The sequence below is a fragment of the Anneissia japonica genome, unplaced genomic scaffold (assembly GCF_011630105.1).
Source record: "Anneissia japonica isolate Jap-2015-1 unplaced genomic scaffold, ASM1163010v1 scaffold288026_len309160_cov177, whole genome shotgun sequence".
In the NCBI taxonomy this organism is placed as follows: domain Eukaryota; kingdom Metazoa; phylum Echinodermata; class Crinoidea; order Comatulida; family Comatulidae; genus Anneissia; species Anneissia japonica.
The window spans coordinates 251,177-268,243 of record NW_022732402.1 but is presented as its reverse complement, the minus strand read 5'-3'; the positions used below and the strand labels follow the sequence as shown (position 1 = coordinate 268,243).

At 35.7% G+C, this 17,067-nt stretch overlaps 2 protein-coding genes across 2 annotated transcripts; one reads left to right on the top strand and one right to left on the bottom strand.

Annotated features, from left to right (window-relative positions):
• LOC117115673 lies at positions 1-6,884 on the top strand. The gene is made up of 3 exons (XM_033259577.1): positions 1-647; positions 4,070-4,319; positions 5,465-6,884. Exons 1-3 carry the CDS (start codon positions 567-569, stop codon positions 6,154-6,156), a joined length of 1,023 nt encoding a protein of 340 aa, XP_033115468.1. The 5' UTR covers positions 1-566; the 3' UTR covers positions 6,157-6,884.
• A 6,083-nt stretch (positions 6,885-12,967) lies between these two features.
• On the bottom strand, positions 12,968-16,975 carry LOC117115663 (cytochrome b561 domain-containing protein 2-like). The gene is made up of 3 exons (XM_033259556.1): positions 16,814-16,975; positions 16,463-16,500; positions 12,968-15,975 (listed from the first exon to the last, which is right to left on the bottom strand). The coding sequence occupies exons 1-3, from the start codon at positions 16,959-16,961 to the stop codon at positions 15,457-15,459; spliced, it is 705 nt and encodes a 234-aa protein (XP_033115447.1). The 5' UTR covers positions 16,962-16,975; the 3' UTR covers positions 12,968-15,456.
• Positions 16,976-17,067: the final 92 nt, after the last annotated feature.

The following is a 17,067-nucleotide window of genomic DNA, read 5'->3' as shown; positions in this document are numbered from 1 at the left end:
AAAATAATGTCCATACATTTAAGGAATTTTGTATTTCCTAAGGGAGCGATACTCCGACCGATACTCCTTGTGGTCGCACGCAGCTAAGGCGCCCCCTTGTGGTTTCCATGAGTGAAGAATAAAAAATCGCTAGTTAAAAACTAAGTTTTGAGTTAATCCAGTCAGTTCGGTCGGAAATGCTGCACGCTTAGCTGGTAGAGAACTCCGGAAGAGGCATATCGAAACGTACTAGCTAACATGGTATCACCTATATTATTGTTCAGGACGATGTATTGACGTCAGTTCTCTCGTCAGGGACTATAACTTCGTGATAAAGATTTTTGTTTCAAGAAGTCAACGGTCTACAATATTTTTCTTATCATGACGCACACACTAAAACCGCAGTGTCAGTTTGAATCTAGGCATTTTTAATAACCTAAGAAATATCTTAAATACCGTCGATCGTAATAGAGTAATTGGACAGGTGTGTAAATGTGCGCATATATTTGACCCGATCTACATCTTCTATATTTCACGGAGATCGTCCTTTCTTTGGCGTCAGTTTAAAACACTTATATTTTGTAATCATGTGTGGCCGTTGTGGAGAATTCAGTGTCAGAAACTTTGGATGCAGAGGAGCAGTCTTGGAGGATTTTACCGTTCCTAGGGTAAGTTGTCAATGGGTACGTGCTACCATGGTGTTACCTCCAATGTGTCACTAACCGATGAGACGTTGTAATCAAGTCTTCATTTTCTCCATTAAACATTTGTGTTCCAGTTCCGCTTATAATTTTCTTCTCGGGAATTTCTATCAGTCAGGCTACTGCTGGTCTCCCTCCAATTAAAGACCACTTCTGGGATCATGGTTTCCATTTGACAGCTTTGGTCTCAAATTAAAATAATGAAGATAAAAGACATTTCTTGATTTGGGATGGGACCACGGAAAGTGGTCTAGTCTTTAATTGAGGTTGTCTTTATTTAGAGAGAAGGAGACCTGAATTTTACCCTGATAGATCCCAGGGTTAGGCAGCTTTTGCAAACAAACCCCCAACATTGCGGATAGGCTTAACGTGACAATTATTTAACCACTTTATAACTACTGTATTATGTTATTTTTTCGACTGAAAAATGAAAGGTAAGCGCTAGACTTATCAGGCTCACTATTCACAAAATAAACCGTCCAGTCAAACCGACGAAATTTCGACACTGCCATAGGAACACTTTTATTCTGATGTTATTATTAGCCGTTATCATTTCTGAATTCTGTAATGTGAAATTTATTTAATATCGCTGATGTACAGCAGAGACGAAACCAACGAATAGGCCTGCACTACGGAGGTCTATGATGTATTGTGAACGTTTACAACCCACAGTCTATTGTATGCCATGAACGTTCTCTGTATAATAGAGGCCTACATGTACATGGCTTTCAAGTGTCTATCAACAAACATTCAACTTCATACGGGTATTTGTTTTTTTGCATACCAGCCTCGTACGTCACTTACCGAGTGTTGATAGCAGTATACCAGCTGTCTCTTATACACATCTAGATGTGTATAAGAGACAGGTTTGTAAACTCTGTAAATGGTTGAGTTATCTTTATCTCATTTTTCCTTCATTATTCAAGGCCCCAATCCAATGTATCGGACAGTACCGTATTGTGCAACTATGATATAAGAAGTTCAATGATGCAGAGTCACTTCTTGTTGGTGTAGGGACAGTGCACCAGACAAGCTATAGGTCTTAATACCGGTAGGCCGGTTATGTGTCAACCGTTTCCAGTAATATTGTTCTTTGAGTCGGTCATCGAAACAATCGAACGTAACACACTTCAAGAAAAAAACAAACAGATTAAAACTATATGCTATTTCGATTGTGTCAAGGTGGCCATATAGACTAAATTTATCCAGTGAACCGCTGTCGCATTAACCTTACACAGGTTCATTATAGAACCGTCGGGTTTCCAAGCTGGTATTGTCATTAGAAGGAATATGGCATACAGGATATGCAATAATTGGCCTACATTTCTGGAAGGCATCACTCCATTGCCAAATACACTTTTCTTTTAAAGAGCCAGTAAAATTTTGCCCCACGCTCAGTGTTCTTATTTTTGGCCAATTTCAGGCTCAATTGTTCTTACAGTACGGTAGTTTGTTCTATATAAACACTTTTCAAAGTGTAATAAAAGATATTAATGTATATAGAAGGGTATTACGTAGGTATAAACTTTTTAAACATGAATAATTCACTGTATATGACTAGCATGATTTGTTGGTTTTTAAAATAAATTTTAAATTAAAATCTCATTGGACATTTTACTTCAGCCTCAATTTTTCTTATTTTGTTAGGCCATTTAAAATAAAACAATTGGTTAGCATCCTTATGTTATCAATTTTCATGGTAGGGAGGGAGGTTTTTATTTTCTTTCGCAGCAAACATGAAAATAACAGTGTCATAATGCAATTATCTCTATATAATCTCACACAATTCACTTCTCAACACAACAGGCATCATGGATGCCATGTGGCTACAGTATAGGCCTATAGACCAACAATAGAGCATAGAACTGCAAGTGGTCTGGCTAGCGTGCAGACGGGTGGTAAACAAACATATTAAATGGAGTTTGTAAAAAAAAAATGGGTCGGTGGCCTTTTTGATGGTAGGGGGGGATGCTAACCAATTGTTTTATTTTACATGGCCTTGTTAGTTTTTTGTGCTGCAATTCGTGATGATTTCGATATCAGCATTTTCGATAGCAGCATGATTGGTAATAAATACTATAGAAGGCCAAATTTGCTCATCAACCCATTCTACAAAATTCTACCCACCAGGTAAACTACCCCCTCCCCTTTCCTGACAAGACACAAGAACGCTTTTAGTTTGATTCAGTTCATGACATGTATAAACACCATTAACATTTTTTTATCATTTAGTACTCAGTATCAGTAGTAATATCGTCATATTCTTAAAATAATAATAGTGTTTTCGTAATAATGGTTATAATCGTCATATTATTAATTTTAATAATGTATGATAGTTAGAGGAGTTTATTTTATTATAAACAAAATAAACGAAAGGCTCTCGTATCTCGTAATAAAAACGCATCATTAACTTTAATGTAGTCTATAAGAGTTTTATTTCTTTTTTTTTATTTACAAAGTACCATAGCGTGAAAGTTGACCGAGTTTGTTTCAAGTTCATCTTGACATTTGCGCTTTGCCATTTCGCTTGTTACAATGTACAAGCATGGTACAAGCATATTAGTTGAAACACATATCCGAAGCGACAAACTGTTTCTTATAATTAACTTCTGGAAAGGTTGCGAGGTTCTTTCTGTTTTTTTGTTTTTTTTTCATTCAAACTGTCGTCCGAATAGTTGTGCGTCGATAGTTCTACATTTAGCTAGGTTACTGTATCTGTTTGTACTAAGCAAGGCTTGTTCCTCCGTGTTTACACAAAGAAGTTTGCAATGGGTACCGTATTATTTTCTCACCGGTTTTTAATTGCAGAAAAATGCATAATGCTGTTTAAAAACCTGTCGACTGGAAAGAAAATATTTTCTTAAAACAAATTAGTTCGGCATCAGTTGAAAACAATGAAAATATTCAGCATCAATTGAAAAGAATAAAGATACCGCACTTTCATCGAATCGAATGAAGTAGAAAGTATAAAAACACTGGAATGTTTCGTAGTGATGATTAATTGTGATTGTACAGGTTATTCGGGATACATTTGGACTTCTGCTTATGCTATATGTAATACTGTATAAAGAATACATAGCGCATTATTAGCGCTTATACGCATTGAGGCTTTAGCATAATGCACGTTATAAGCCAAAATTATTATTATTATTATTATTATTATTATTATTATTATTATTATTATTATTATTATATTAATCAATAGTTCACCTATTCGTTGATAGGCATATACCTGAATATATTGCGGAAGCCCCGTTCTTCCCGAACAACAGTGAGCGAGAACCATACATTCGTTTTGTTTGATATTATAAAAAATAAAATCGATATAAAAACATAAGTTTGAGATAATTCCATAATATTGATTTACTGTATTTTTTTTTCTATTATAGTGTCCATGGCCAGGACAACCAGCCTCGTACGTCACTTACCGAGTGTTGATAGCAGTATACCAGTGTGCATGGAACATTCTTGTCCCCTTTATGTGGAATGATAGACGTTTTTTCACCAACCATACTGCAGAAACAGTTCGATGGAAATGGTTTATCTACATCTCTAATTGGAGTTACTTGATCCTGAGTTTCTATTTCATTATGGCTGCTTTGTCGAATTTTTATCATCACGTTAAAGTACACTGTAAATGTACGTTTTCTTCTTTTCTTGACAATAGGGAGATTTCGAAAACTCTCGAAAACGATAACGAATACAAATACGTCATTATCATTATCGTCATTCGTGTCTAAAACAGGCATGAATCGCCAACGTTGTAACAGATATTCTACTGTAGGAGAATTGTTGTCTAAAAAATTGATGACGTAACCGTATTCGTTATCATTTTCATAAGTTTGCGAAAACTCCCTATATTACGGTAACATTCTAGGCCCTATCATGTTGATATTGAAACAAACGCCAAAGGAGTGATATAAGCCATCGTGACTCTATATTCAAACTTTATTTGTTCATTTTCATAAATGAAATGAAAGTGTAAAGGTTTTTGCTGGGTATCACTTTCTACGAAGTTTGTTTCATACTGCTCTTGTATCGGTGAATTGGTGAACCCCATGGTAGATAATAGTAGGCCTATATAACACATTCTATATCTTCTGTGTGTGTGGGTCTTTACTCCATAGTCTAATCCATATTGTCAGTGCACGTTCCAATTTCTATTTAGGCCTTTATGATCTTTATATCGAGGGTTTCCATGTTGTCATACACTAAATCTGTTATACATGTCCACATATTAAGAGTTAATATCATTGATTAATACTATATCCAAAATTCTCATCAATCCCGTATACTGTAATAAATTTTAATCATCAATTCAGTATACGGTAATAAATTATTAAGATACTACGTCAGTGATTTGTCCTTTAACAAAATAATTAATTTCCGTAAATGAATCCTATTTGCTGTAAATTTCAAGGCAACAAATGCGTATGCGAAGAATATTGGATATTTTAATTGCGTCTTTTAATTGGAGAAGGAAACTAACAACCTTAAAGTAAGATAGTCTCTGAAATAAATTAATTATTATTAACAGATTTATACTAATTTTGTGTGGATAAACAGAGGATTTTAGTTACTGCACGCTGCAGTATCGCATCCCATTGTGCTTCTCAGGCGCGATTTAGTTAAAACAGGATTCTTTTTGATTTTACCAAAAAAGTGCGTGAACTATTTTCATTTAAAAAGCCTTATAAGTACCGGTACTGTAGGCCTAGATACAGATATGTTACTATAATATTAACCTTAGTCATTTCAGCTATTTCTTTTAAAATTTTTACTAGGCTCAACTAAGGACACCAAAAATGATGAAATGCTCTATGCTGATAGTGGACCTGATAGTTTTCAGCTTTCACGGGATTCCATGATATTAAGCGAGAAGTGTGATAGTAATGTACCGGTAACCGAAGCGGATAATCACCCGCCACCGAAGATGATGAGGCATATTTCAACTGTGTCTGGTGAGAAACTGATCAGCAAAAATCGAAAGCAATACTACGGTTTTCAGACCGCCTTGCCATGGTATTTCAAACTTACATGGATTCTGCAAAGCTGTGCGTTTTCCCTGGTCTTAATCATTACCGCTATGTACTGGATTATCGAGTTTGATAGCACTGTCTCCGAAGTAACTGTCTTCAATGTTCATGTTCACGGAGTGGCGCTATTTCTCGTCGTTCTCGATCTTTTTCTGACGGCCTCTCCCGTACGATTTTTCCACTTTGTCTATCCGTCATTCGTCGTAATCGCATACATCATATTCACATACATTTATTATCGATTCGGTGGAACGAATGAATACGGGGATTCGTATCTCTATAAAGATTGGGTAGATTGGAAGAATATAGAAACGAAGACCAGTATCGTGGCGGTTTGTACAACATTTGTGGCAGTGCCAGTTGCGCATATGCTTTTTTGTCTTCTGCATTTGATTCGGAAGCGAATGTTCCGTTGCTATGAGAAAAAGTACATATTGTAATGATGTTACCATTTGTGGAAACATTGTTAATTTATTAATCTTACATTGCAATGTGTGTAAGACATAATAACATAGTGTAGGCCTTATAAAACATGATTCCTACAATTTGTTCGTTAGACTCTAGGCATATATATAGTTTAATATTCATGCCGAAAAGGAGGCGTATGGATATTTAAATGAACCATTTCGGTTTATGATGTTGTATATAACTCGCTTGACATATTATTTCATTAAAACAAATTATATTCGTTAATTTTATGATGTCATAGGCTATGTGGTTGAATATTGGAGAGTGTTCAGAATGCTTTAGTTCAGTGGACATACTTTATGTTTCCCTATATAAACGAGTGACATTTGTTAATTCCTGGTTTAAAGAATGAAAGAAAAACACTCTATACCCCTCCCTCCAAGTGAAATCGAACACTGAGAGGGGGAAAGAGAGGGAGATTCTAAATTGTTTTAGGCCATAGTTTTGAAAGCCTAAAACATACGGTAGATTCTATTTATTATTTTCTACATTTGTTTATCCACTCTATCAAAGTATATTTTTGAAATCTCCTTTCAGGAGCCAAACATTGTTGATTCCCCTACTTTTCAACCCTCACCCCATTAAATTACAGCAGTTGAAAACCCCCTTACAGCTTAGGCCTATTGGCATTATTTTCTTCGTCATTTCCGTAAAAAGGTGTCATGTTAGTTTTAATAAAGTGTACACGTTGCAAGTCCCAGGCCTGTCGAATGTTGATAAACCATTTGTCTGTCATGGGAGCTTTGACTTGACACTCATTCGTCATTTGCATGGTTGAAATACAAACATCGTGATGATGTGGAGCACGAACGTAAGCCCTCTGATTGCTAGAAGGTGTTCGCGTAAATCTCTAAAGCCAGGCGTCGTACGGCCGTCGGCCGATGAATCCAACTCGACCTGTGAGAGTAAATGTTGGTTTCCATACAATCGCTACACGCTATCGCCGACAGCCTTCGGTGATGCTGATTGGTCGGTCAAATCGTCATTGCGATTGGAACTGAAAACTCTGTAGCGACAGTGTTGCGATTTAAGGAAACTAGGCTTAGACGGCGCAACGTCTCGTCTGCTGATTAGCAGTCTGAACGGATCGTAAAATGATCCGTTGCGCGCACGTCGTGGCATTGCATTTTCATACAGTGAGTGCCCGGTATAACATGTACCGTAGTGAGCTCCAGGGTTGAGGAGGTAGAGGAAAAGCAAATTATTGCGGGAAATTAACGTAACGGACAATTTGCTAACCCCTGACTTTTGGATGTTGCACTTAAAGTACCATAAAACGACATCGTAAACGTATACGTAAAGACGTTTGTGGGTCAAGCGCGCATTATTCCTGGGCCTGTTTTAATTGGTAATTTTTTAAGTTTGATTGCGAGTCCGGAAGTATTCATTTTACGCGATGCCTCAACCAAAGGCAATTAAAAACCTGAATTAGAAAAAAAAAATCCCCTTTAATTAACGGATATGTAACATAATACCTTTCCTGTATTATTTTGCATCGATCCTTAGGCCTAAATTGGCTGGAAATGAATTTAAGGATTTTTCTAGTAAAATGTCTGTAAAATCAGCGAAAGAAATTTCTGCTTCTTTGGAAGTTAAATAACTTACTTGATCTCTTGAAATAAGCTATTCAAAATTTCCCAAGTGTTTCGGCATTATATACAAATTTAAGTCTCTACAACGACTTATTAAAACCATTCATTAATAATTGATAAATAAATTGTAGAAGAAAAACGAACTACTGATAATAGATGTTTTGTATTCACGTACGTATATGAGGCTTATTTCAATAATCAAGACAGACTCTTGCTAAACACTTTACCTGATCTGTTAATAACTAAACCTCTTGAAATAGCGTCCTTTGAGGAAACATCCGTTTAAGTATAGAATTACGAAGAGGTTAGCAAACACGATCTCAGCATGTTTTCAACATTACGAATGAAATGATAACGTTCTCAAACATTCTTTGTTTATCTGGTTTGAGCCATTTTGAACAAAGTAATATTGCACCAAAATGCTTAGGCCTACCAGTATTCATATCTTGAGCACATCGAATTCCAAAGCCTATATCCAACGAGTGGGCATGTGCTGTGCTTTGATTGGCGATCACGCCCTCGACAGTAATCGCATGCAATATACGTCTGAAAATATTCTCAGATTGGGGGACGGACAGTAACAAATGGGTCATGTCCCGATCCATTGGATGATGAGGTATTTAGCGACCCTTGTATATTACTGAAACGTGAGACGAATTTAATTAGTTGCCTAATAAACATGATGTATAAAATATATACAGTATATAAATTGAATATAAATTATATATAAATTGTGAACTATGAGGCGGAATCTACGAGTGAGAAAGAACCGGGGATTTTCTGCATTTCCGTAAGACGGTTTAGAGTACCAATGCTACTTAGACCACACAACGAATTTAATTCATATTATTTCGATAGTTTTTTGGTGTCTGAATAATGCACATGGTGTCGGTTTTATATAATACAAAATAAACTATGAAACGTTATATTTATCACGTATTTTTTGGGTAACAAGTTCTGGAATGAGGATATTTCAAGGTAATATCAAATCAGTTTCCCAGCTACCTATTTCCGGCCTTTTCTAAAGTTTCTTACGCCAGGATAGTAACCATAACAACCGCCACACTTGTCTGAAATGCACCAAATATCATGTGATTGATAGGAAATTCATTTCATATTTCGTAATTTCAACACCTGGACCCGTGATGGCATTTTTCCAGCAAAACATATTGCGAATGTGTTTACAAGTGATTTGAGCCACATATTAATTCAGTGCGCAGCAGAGCACAATATATGTCTACTTCCGCAGGCCAACACCACAGATTGAAAATGTCTATTATAATTCCTTTCAAATCTTTTAGTTGTGATCACAATAAATTTGTACTTTTTTGCAATAGCCAATTAAATATAAGAATGCGTACTGGGTGAAAACAATGATAGGCATGTTCGTGTACATATAAGGTCAATGACCCTCTTATTGAGCTCTATCGACATTTTTAAATTCACAAGGAAACTAGAAACGGAAGCCAGGTTACCTGGGCATGAAGAATGCCTGGTATAATTGAACGAATGCAATTTAAGCCGTGGTAGGCCCACACTTCAATTATCAGTAGCATAATAGACAATACACGTCTACGCATTCTTTGTATCGCAATAACAACTTTTTTTTATTGAAATGTTAAAGCGGCGAATACAGTAGGCATATTACAGTTGTATTATTCCAAAGGTTTGGTAATGGGGCAGACGGAATTTGTGGGGGTTTAATAGTGGGAGGGGAGGGGGGTTCCGGCTCCCTAGATTTTTCCTTCTGGTGCTACACTTTCCTTAAGAGAAACGTTTATGACTTCGAGTCAGGCTCCGTAGGAAAAACATTTATATGTTGTACAATTGAACCTAGAAGACATTGAAGGGTGTTTGACGAAACGCGCGATTTATAAGATAGACATATTTTTGAACATTAAAAAACTGGGGGGGGGGGAAAGGGTAGGCCCTTACTGTTTTTTTCTCCCTAGTCTGGCTTTGAATTTCTTGGAATTCCAAACTGTTTCTGTTCAGATGGAAATAATGTTGATGACGACAATGATTGACGTTTTTGAATTATAGGGAGACAATGCAAGCGGAGCGAACCTAAACTGACTGGGGAAATAGCCGCGATTTAAAGAGCCTTCCCCAATCCTTCAGTCGGAGTAGTGGCCAAGCGATCCTACAAAAAATAGTATTAATTGGTATACTTTGTAATGCCTCTCGACCGGAACAAGCAATTACGAGCTTGGGTAACGATGGTCCCCAAAGGGCTTCTAAGATTCTGGGGATCAATAGACTACAATATACCGCTGGGGACAAAAAATCAAATTGAAGAATATCACCCATGCCCTGCCTCCTCCCCTGGTGCTGCACGGGAAATAATGCGACGCGCTTCATCAAGTTCAATCAGTGCACAAGATGAGATCTCGCAATATTATTGTCAACAGGTAAATGTGGATTAATGTCGTCTAGCTATTTATTAAAAACAATGTACCACATATGAAATTACAAAACATTACTGCAATGCTTTACTATAAAATATTAAGAAGCCTATATTAGACCAACTGTGTCAGGGGTGTCCACCCAATCCCATTAAATCTTTGGTATGTTAAGGACGGCGGGCGCATTTTGATCTCTGCCATTTCCTCCTTATTGAGGCACGCAGATGGTTGGAAAGGTGAGGGTGTCGCATGCCTCGTTGCGGATGACTCGCGTCAAGAAATCCCAAACAGGCTGAATAATGCTATGCTATACTATGCTTGGCATGTGTCATAATTAATCTGGTACCCAATTACAGCATAAAGCTCTGTCCGTATTATCAAATGTTCTTTACAAAATAAGCTGTTGTATAACCCATATATTGTCATGATGTGCGCCTATATATGGTCATGATGTGAGACCATCACGTATTTACGCATGGGTGGAGCCCGGATTTGCCCGGGGTGTGGGGTGGTCCGATGTCCCCGACGAAAAAAGTGGGCGTTGTCAGGCGTCACCCAAAATCTTTCGAAAGTGTCCCACGGGGGCGAAGCCCCAAAAACCATGACGATTTAGGAGTCTCTATTGCTTACTTAATCGATTTATAGTAAAATATGTAAAAAATACAAACAGGCCTACATTTTTTCTCGAATTCTAGTTTTTCTCCCCGACGGAGGGTGGGGGGGGGGAGGAAGGGGAAGCTCCCTCAACAGCCCTCCCCAACATGTGATATGCCGGCGCATATCACATGTTTTTGTCAAATAAAATTTAATAGTCTGTACAGGGCTTTTCAAAGCAAATACACGTTACACCATACTGTGTATACCGTACGCCCAAACGGATTCATACACAAACTATAATTTACCATTGGCTTAATATACCGTATACACAAATATTGTTTCATAACTGGCACCCAATACCCGTTACACCGTACATCGTATACGGTAGGTCTTCAAATCAATCAAATAATTTTTTATTTGGAAATTGCACCTTCCATCGGTGGCACACACAATGTGTGGTGCATCCTTATTTAACAAATACAAAGCACAGAAATACAAAAATAAAACAAGGCAACAAAAGTAACTAAAACCGAAACAAATAAATAAACTTAATTTGTAGTGATGCGAGCAATGACGAAAGTTGAAACGAATAGTAATGACATCACATTGGAAACATGAACGACTGATTGATTAGTACGGTATTGATTGAGGATATAATCTGTAGATTTAAGGTCATATGCCTATGAATGGGGAAGCCCCCACCCCTCCCCTCTTGGTTGCGAAAAGCTCCCATTCTGACGGGGAAGCACGACACATTTCGTCACCAACGAAACTTAAAGGAAAAGTGTGGGTGGGTGATTCACAGAGATATTCACAGATATACAGAATAGATTTACAAAAAAAATCGTTATTAACATGCTTTTTACATTTTTTAGGCAAATAAATTTTAATATCTCTTATTAATGTAATTCAATCAGAAAATGTTGAAATTTTCGGTAACTTGGAATTTAAACAATTGAGAATTGATCTGACCATGTACGTATCAGAAGAGATCTATGTTTTAATGATATTTTGCGCGAACTACAAATCGTTGTCCTAAAAAGACTACCGTACTTACCTTACCGTGCGTTAAGCTGAGTTTATTTGGCACCAGCGATTTATGGGTATGGTGTCTGTGCTGGTTTCAATCTTGCCAAAAATCATTTCAATGATTTTTATTTTATTTTCATATTCAATTTCGTATGAAAATAAGGGGAATTAATAAGGAAGTAAGAGTTAAATATCTTGACATATCGTGATACTTTCAAATTATTGATGATAATAAATAGGCCTATTTGAGAAAAACGGTTCATAAAAACATATGTATTATCACCTTTGGATTATTATTCTTTGCATTATGTAATACTTTCTTTTAAAAAGCGTATGATAAATCCATGGGTGATATTCTTGACCTCATAACACAATTGCTGAGTATCCAAATGGTAATCGGAAGAATTAGTGTATGAATCCCGATAGAGACAACGTTTTTGTCAGATATTATAATTATTAGGCCCTATCATATTTATTATTCACTATTGGTAGTGAAATGGAATTTCCAGAAATTAATTAAAATAAGTTTTAATCTTGAATCTTGTGTTCTCCATAACAAATCTACTATGTGATTCCTTATCGCATACGTCGCTGTGGGCCTACAAATCTATAGAGTGCAGATAACTGTTCCTCACCAATAATTAGGCCTGCACTTGATCAATCGTTAAAATCATGTTAGGGGTTCGAGGAAATGAATACTGTAAATTGCACTTCCTTTAGAACTAGGTCAACATTGTTTTTTTTTTTTATAGAATGTTGCGCATCTTAGAGACTTAATGAAGATGGAGAAGGAAATTTAATTGAATTCTGTCTTTTTGATTTAAAGATGTACGAATCGTAACTGTGTTTGAGCTAATTCAATATTTGAATCCCTCCCTGTTTAAATTAAGTTATTTTATTTAAATTATATTTAAATTTTAGACCCATAAATTGGCTAACAACCAATATGATGTATGTTGGGTAACGCCTATAGCACGGCTATCGCGTACTGGTACATTTTGGTAGACAGCTTGCTGAAATTAGCCAAAAATCTATTCGATCTGTCTCACATAAACTTTTACTGTTTGATTTTTTAGAGTATACATTGGAAAGTATATATTTTACTACAAAGACAACTTTCATATTGCAAGTTAAGACAGAAAAATACAATGAAAACCAAGTCTTTTTCTTTATTTTTTATTTTCGCATTTCATACGCATCCAACAAGAACATCCTCCAATTACAAGATAGAAAGATTCTTGATAAACTAAGTCTTTGAGTATATGTATGTATGTATGTGTGTGTATATGTATGCATATGTATACATAGCTTATAACAAGAGTATGTTTGTATGAGATATATACTGAGCAGTGTTTAAGCTGTATTTTGCTAAATATTTTAATTCAAAATTAGTCAAAAGGCTAATGGAATTAAAGCTGTAATTCTTCTTTTGTTTTGGCTAATAAAATTTCTATTTGGCTAATTATTTTCATACTGAATTAGCCAAATTGCTAAATATTGTTTTTGGCTAGTTAAACCCTGACTGAGAAAATGAGAATAAAGGTGGGCTGCTCCCCACGCCGAAAGAGAAGTCTTTTAATGAGGCTAAAGGCCTACTTACATTATGACGATAATGATCAACGTTAAAAAGCTAAATAGCAATTGTTTACATAGAAAAAAAAAAAAAAAAAGAAGTTTTCACACTAGCATGATTCAATAATGTGTATCGTGTATTCGATAAAAAATATTTTCACAAAACAAATAAATGATGTCATCATCATGGGGAAACGATAAATCGTAGTAGTAAAAACGATTTAATCGTTTTCCCATGACTATGACGTCATTTGATTTGATTTGTGAAATTATATTTTTTTATCGTATACATGATAAATCGTCATCGAATCGTGCTAGTGTGAAAAACCTATCTTTTTTCTTTTATTATCTCTACAAACAATTGCTTTTTAGATTTTTATCGTTGACCGTTATCGTCATAGTGTAAACAGGCCTTTAGAGAGTGGAGGTAATTAAATAAAATATTAAAATAGAATACATCATGACAATCACTGGAGGTTTAACGGTCTTTTGGACGGTATTTCGATCCGATCAACAAGAATTGAACAGATGTGAGAAACCTCTCATTATAGTCCCAAGCCATCGTCGTTCGCCCATATGGTATAAAGGGGAAGTCATTGAAATAAGGCTGAACCCTATTAGACAGCTACTAAGCCTGTAGCTAGCACAGTAATAGTAAATATATTTTCGCATGGGTCCATGATTGTACGGTAACTTTGCAGTAACACACTAGAGAGTGAATGGAAGTAACAGATTCGATTAAACAACTACATTGGGTTTCAACTTAAACATACTCTTCAATAGATTTTTTTCATTTAAATTTCAGTTTTTTTTCATATTTCAAAGATTTTTTTAGATTAAGTCATCTTGCTAGATACATAGCACCAACTATAATCTACTGTATACAGGCCAAAGTACCGTAAAACCTCGAGTAGAAGCCCGATGGGCTTAATCTCGAGAAGAAGCCCATCTCAAATTAAAGCCCTTCTTTTTAGTTTGCAAAATTATCTTCGAAAAGAAGCCCAACCAAAGTTCACAAAAAAAACAAAAAAAACAAAAAAAACAAAAAAACAAAGAAGCCCAGGGTTTCAATTTGAGGTTTTTTTTTACAATAGCATTAGTAATGCATACAAATTCATGGATATAATACAGAATATTTGCAATACAAATAAACATATGAAAACTTACACAATAGAAATAAATCATATACAGTACATACATGGGTAATTTGATGATGGAACATTGCATTCACAAATTTTGATGTGAAAGTAGCGGGTAATTAATAAATTACACTACTCTTTCAGTAAAATTGTATACTTCACCAAAATACACACATGAGAAAAGTTATAAATAAATTTGCTAAAACTGTAGATTGATAAACCCTTTAGTGCAGATAATATGTGCGTCATGTGAAGGGATTGCCAACTATCTAACAGGACAGTGATTAATTCACTATTGGTAATACTACTTGGCCATGTGGAATAAAATAAATATAAATCCTCATTTACATTGACAACGTCTCTTACCACTGTACACATGTATTCTACAACTAATTTATTTTTTATTTATCATTTAATAACCTAATTTGGTGATAAAATAATCAAAGCCATTATTATATTTCTAATGGTTAAGGAGTGATTATTTTTTGTTTATACTTTATTTCACCAACAAGAACTGTGATAGCACCTACAATAGCATCTTTAACACTGTACAATCCATAATTTAATTATCCATTTTTGTTAATTAATCAATATTATAATTTGGAAAATAGTCATAATTTATACTGATGGTTAAGAGGAGACTTATTTTCATACTTTATCATTTTTTATTCATCAATTAAATTATATTTTCTCCTCCACCTAGAAACATTTGGTAAAACATTTTGCTAAGAAAATAAAATGTTACAGTATTTTTAAATATTTCTCCACAATCCTCAGAAGACCTTGTAAAGATAAAGTTTGCTTAATCAGATATAAGAAAAAGTCTTGCCTAATGATAACCTTGTACAAGGTACCTGTACATTATGGGTAAAAATGTTGTACTTATTTTATCAATCAATAAAAAAAATTAAAAGCAATATTTTATGTAAGTACAGTATTCAGTACTGTTGAGAGGGCTTCTTCAAGGCTCGAGGTAGATATTCGGATGTAACTTGATTCATGACAACGAGGGCTAGCCATGCAGGGCAACCAAGAGCTACATACCACCAGATTCCGGTAACCTTCCCAGTAAACCAGTTTGAATATAACGCAAGAACAAGCGTAGCGTAAACCAGACAGAAGAGAATCAGTCCAGAGGTTGCGTGGTACAACTTAAGATCACCCAGTTTAAATCTTCCAGCGAAGAACTTGTGATAAAGAATAGGAACTCCTCCCGTGGCCTGTACTACACTGTAAATCAAAGTGATCAGGCCCAAGAAACCGTGCCACGACTTGAAATGTGGCTTGTCGTTTATTGCTTTGTTGACAACTATGACGGTAAATCCGACAGCAGCAGCGATTAATGCACTGGTGTTTGTTATCCAATGGTAGCTGGTTTTCACCTTTCTGCTGGCTTGTGGAAGGAGAGAGCTTTCAGGTGAGAAGAAGATAACAGCTTCAAACATCAGAAATGCAAACTGTTGGAGGACAGATAGTCATCAAAGAATAAATAAAATAATAAAAATACAGTATAAATAATAGTTAATTCACCCAAATAAAATTTATTGTTAAATATTTCTGCAATCATTTCAGTAATTTGTGCAACAACAATGACTCACATGGTTTATTATTTTGACACACCTTTTTCTGCACAATTATTTTTCCAATTTTACTTTCACTCTTTTTGAGTATAGAAATTGCATATTTTAAGCACCTTGCATTTAGATCCGAAAATAAGGCTGTGAAAAATTACTTATAAGCCGACATTGCTGCCTGTTTTTGTAAGGTCCCTGCCCTGGCATTTATGTGGGGAAATACCTGTGGAGAGAATTATGAGGAAGTTGAGATGGGTTGGTATTATGATGCTTATATAGCAATCATTACCAATAATCCATTAAAACAAATAACATCATTCAACCTTATACATTACATGCAAAATTTTATGTGACTTGATGTCATACTTACAGCAAGTGTCATCAATGTGGGATGCCAGGAGAACAGACCTAAAAAAGAAGAAAATATTAAAATAGTGACTTACACGGGCCAATGCTACACAAATCACAACTGCTAAAAATAATTTGTGCAAGCTTCTACGAACCCGCTTCTAACCACTATTTGATACATGTAGGCAAGAACTGGACAATGTGCTCCCTATCCCCTCCCTACTGTAGGCTAGGCCTACCACCGCCTCATTGACCTTTTTCATGCTAAGGGTTCAAGTCTGTTCGCGGCCGGTCACGGCGTCTCTCACAGGTATGACACTGTGGCACACTTGCCCTGGCTGGCCTAAGAAAAAAAAAAGAATCACAAACTCACTTGATCCAGGCCATGCTTCGTAGATTATAAATCCTGTGAATCCAATGGCTATTAGATGTGCTACCATTGCGAAGAAATTGCGAATTCTCTTACATATGCCTACTTTTAATTTAGTTTTCTTTTCAAGTTTTTGAGTGGCTTCTGCCATGAGAATGATTTTACTACAAGAATAGGCTTAATTGAATCTTCCAAAGGGTTGGTTTGACGTAATATAATATAACTTTATATTCAATAAAAGCACATTTTTGTTATAT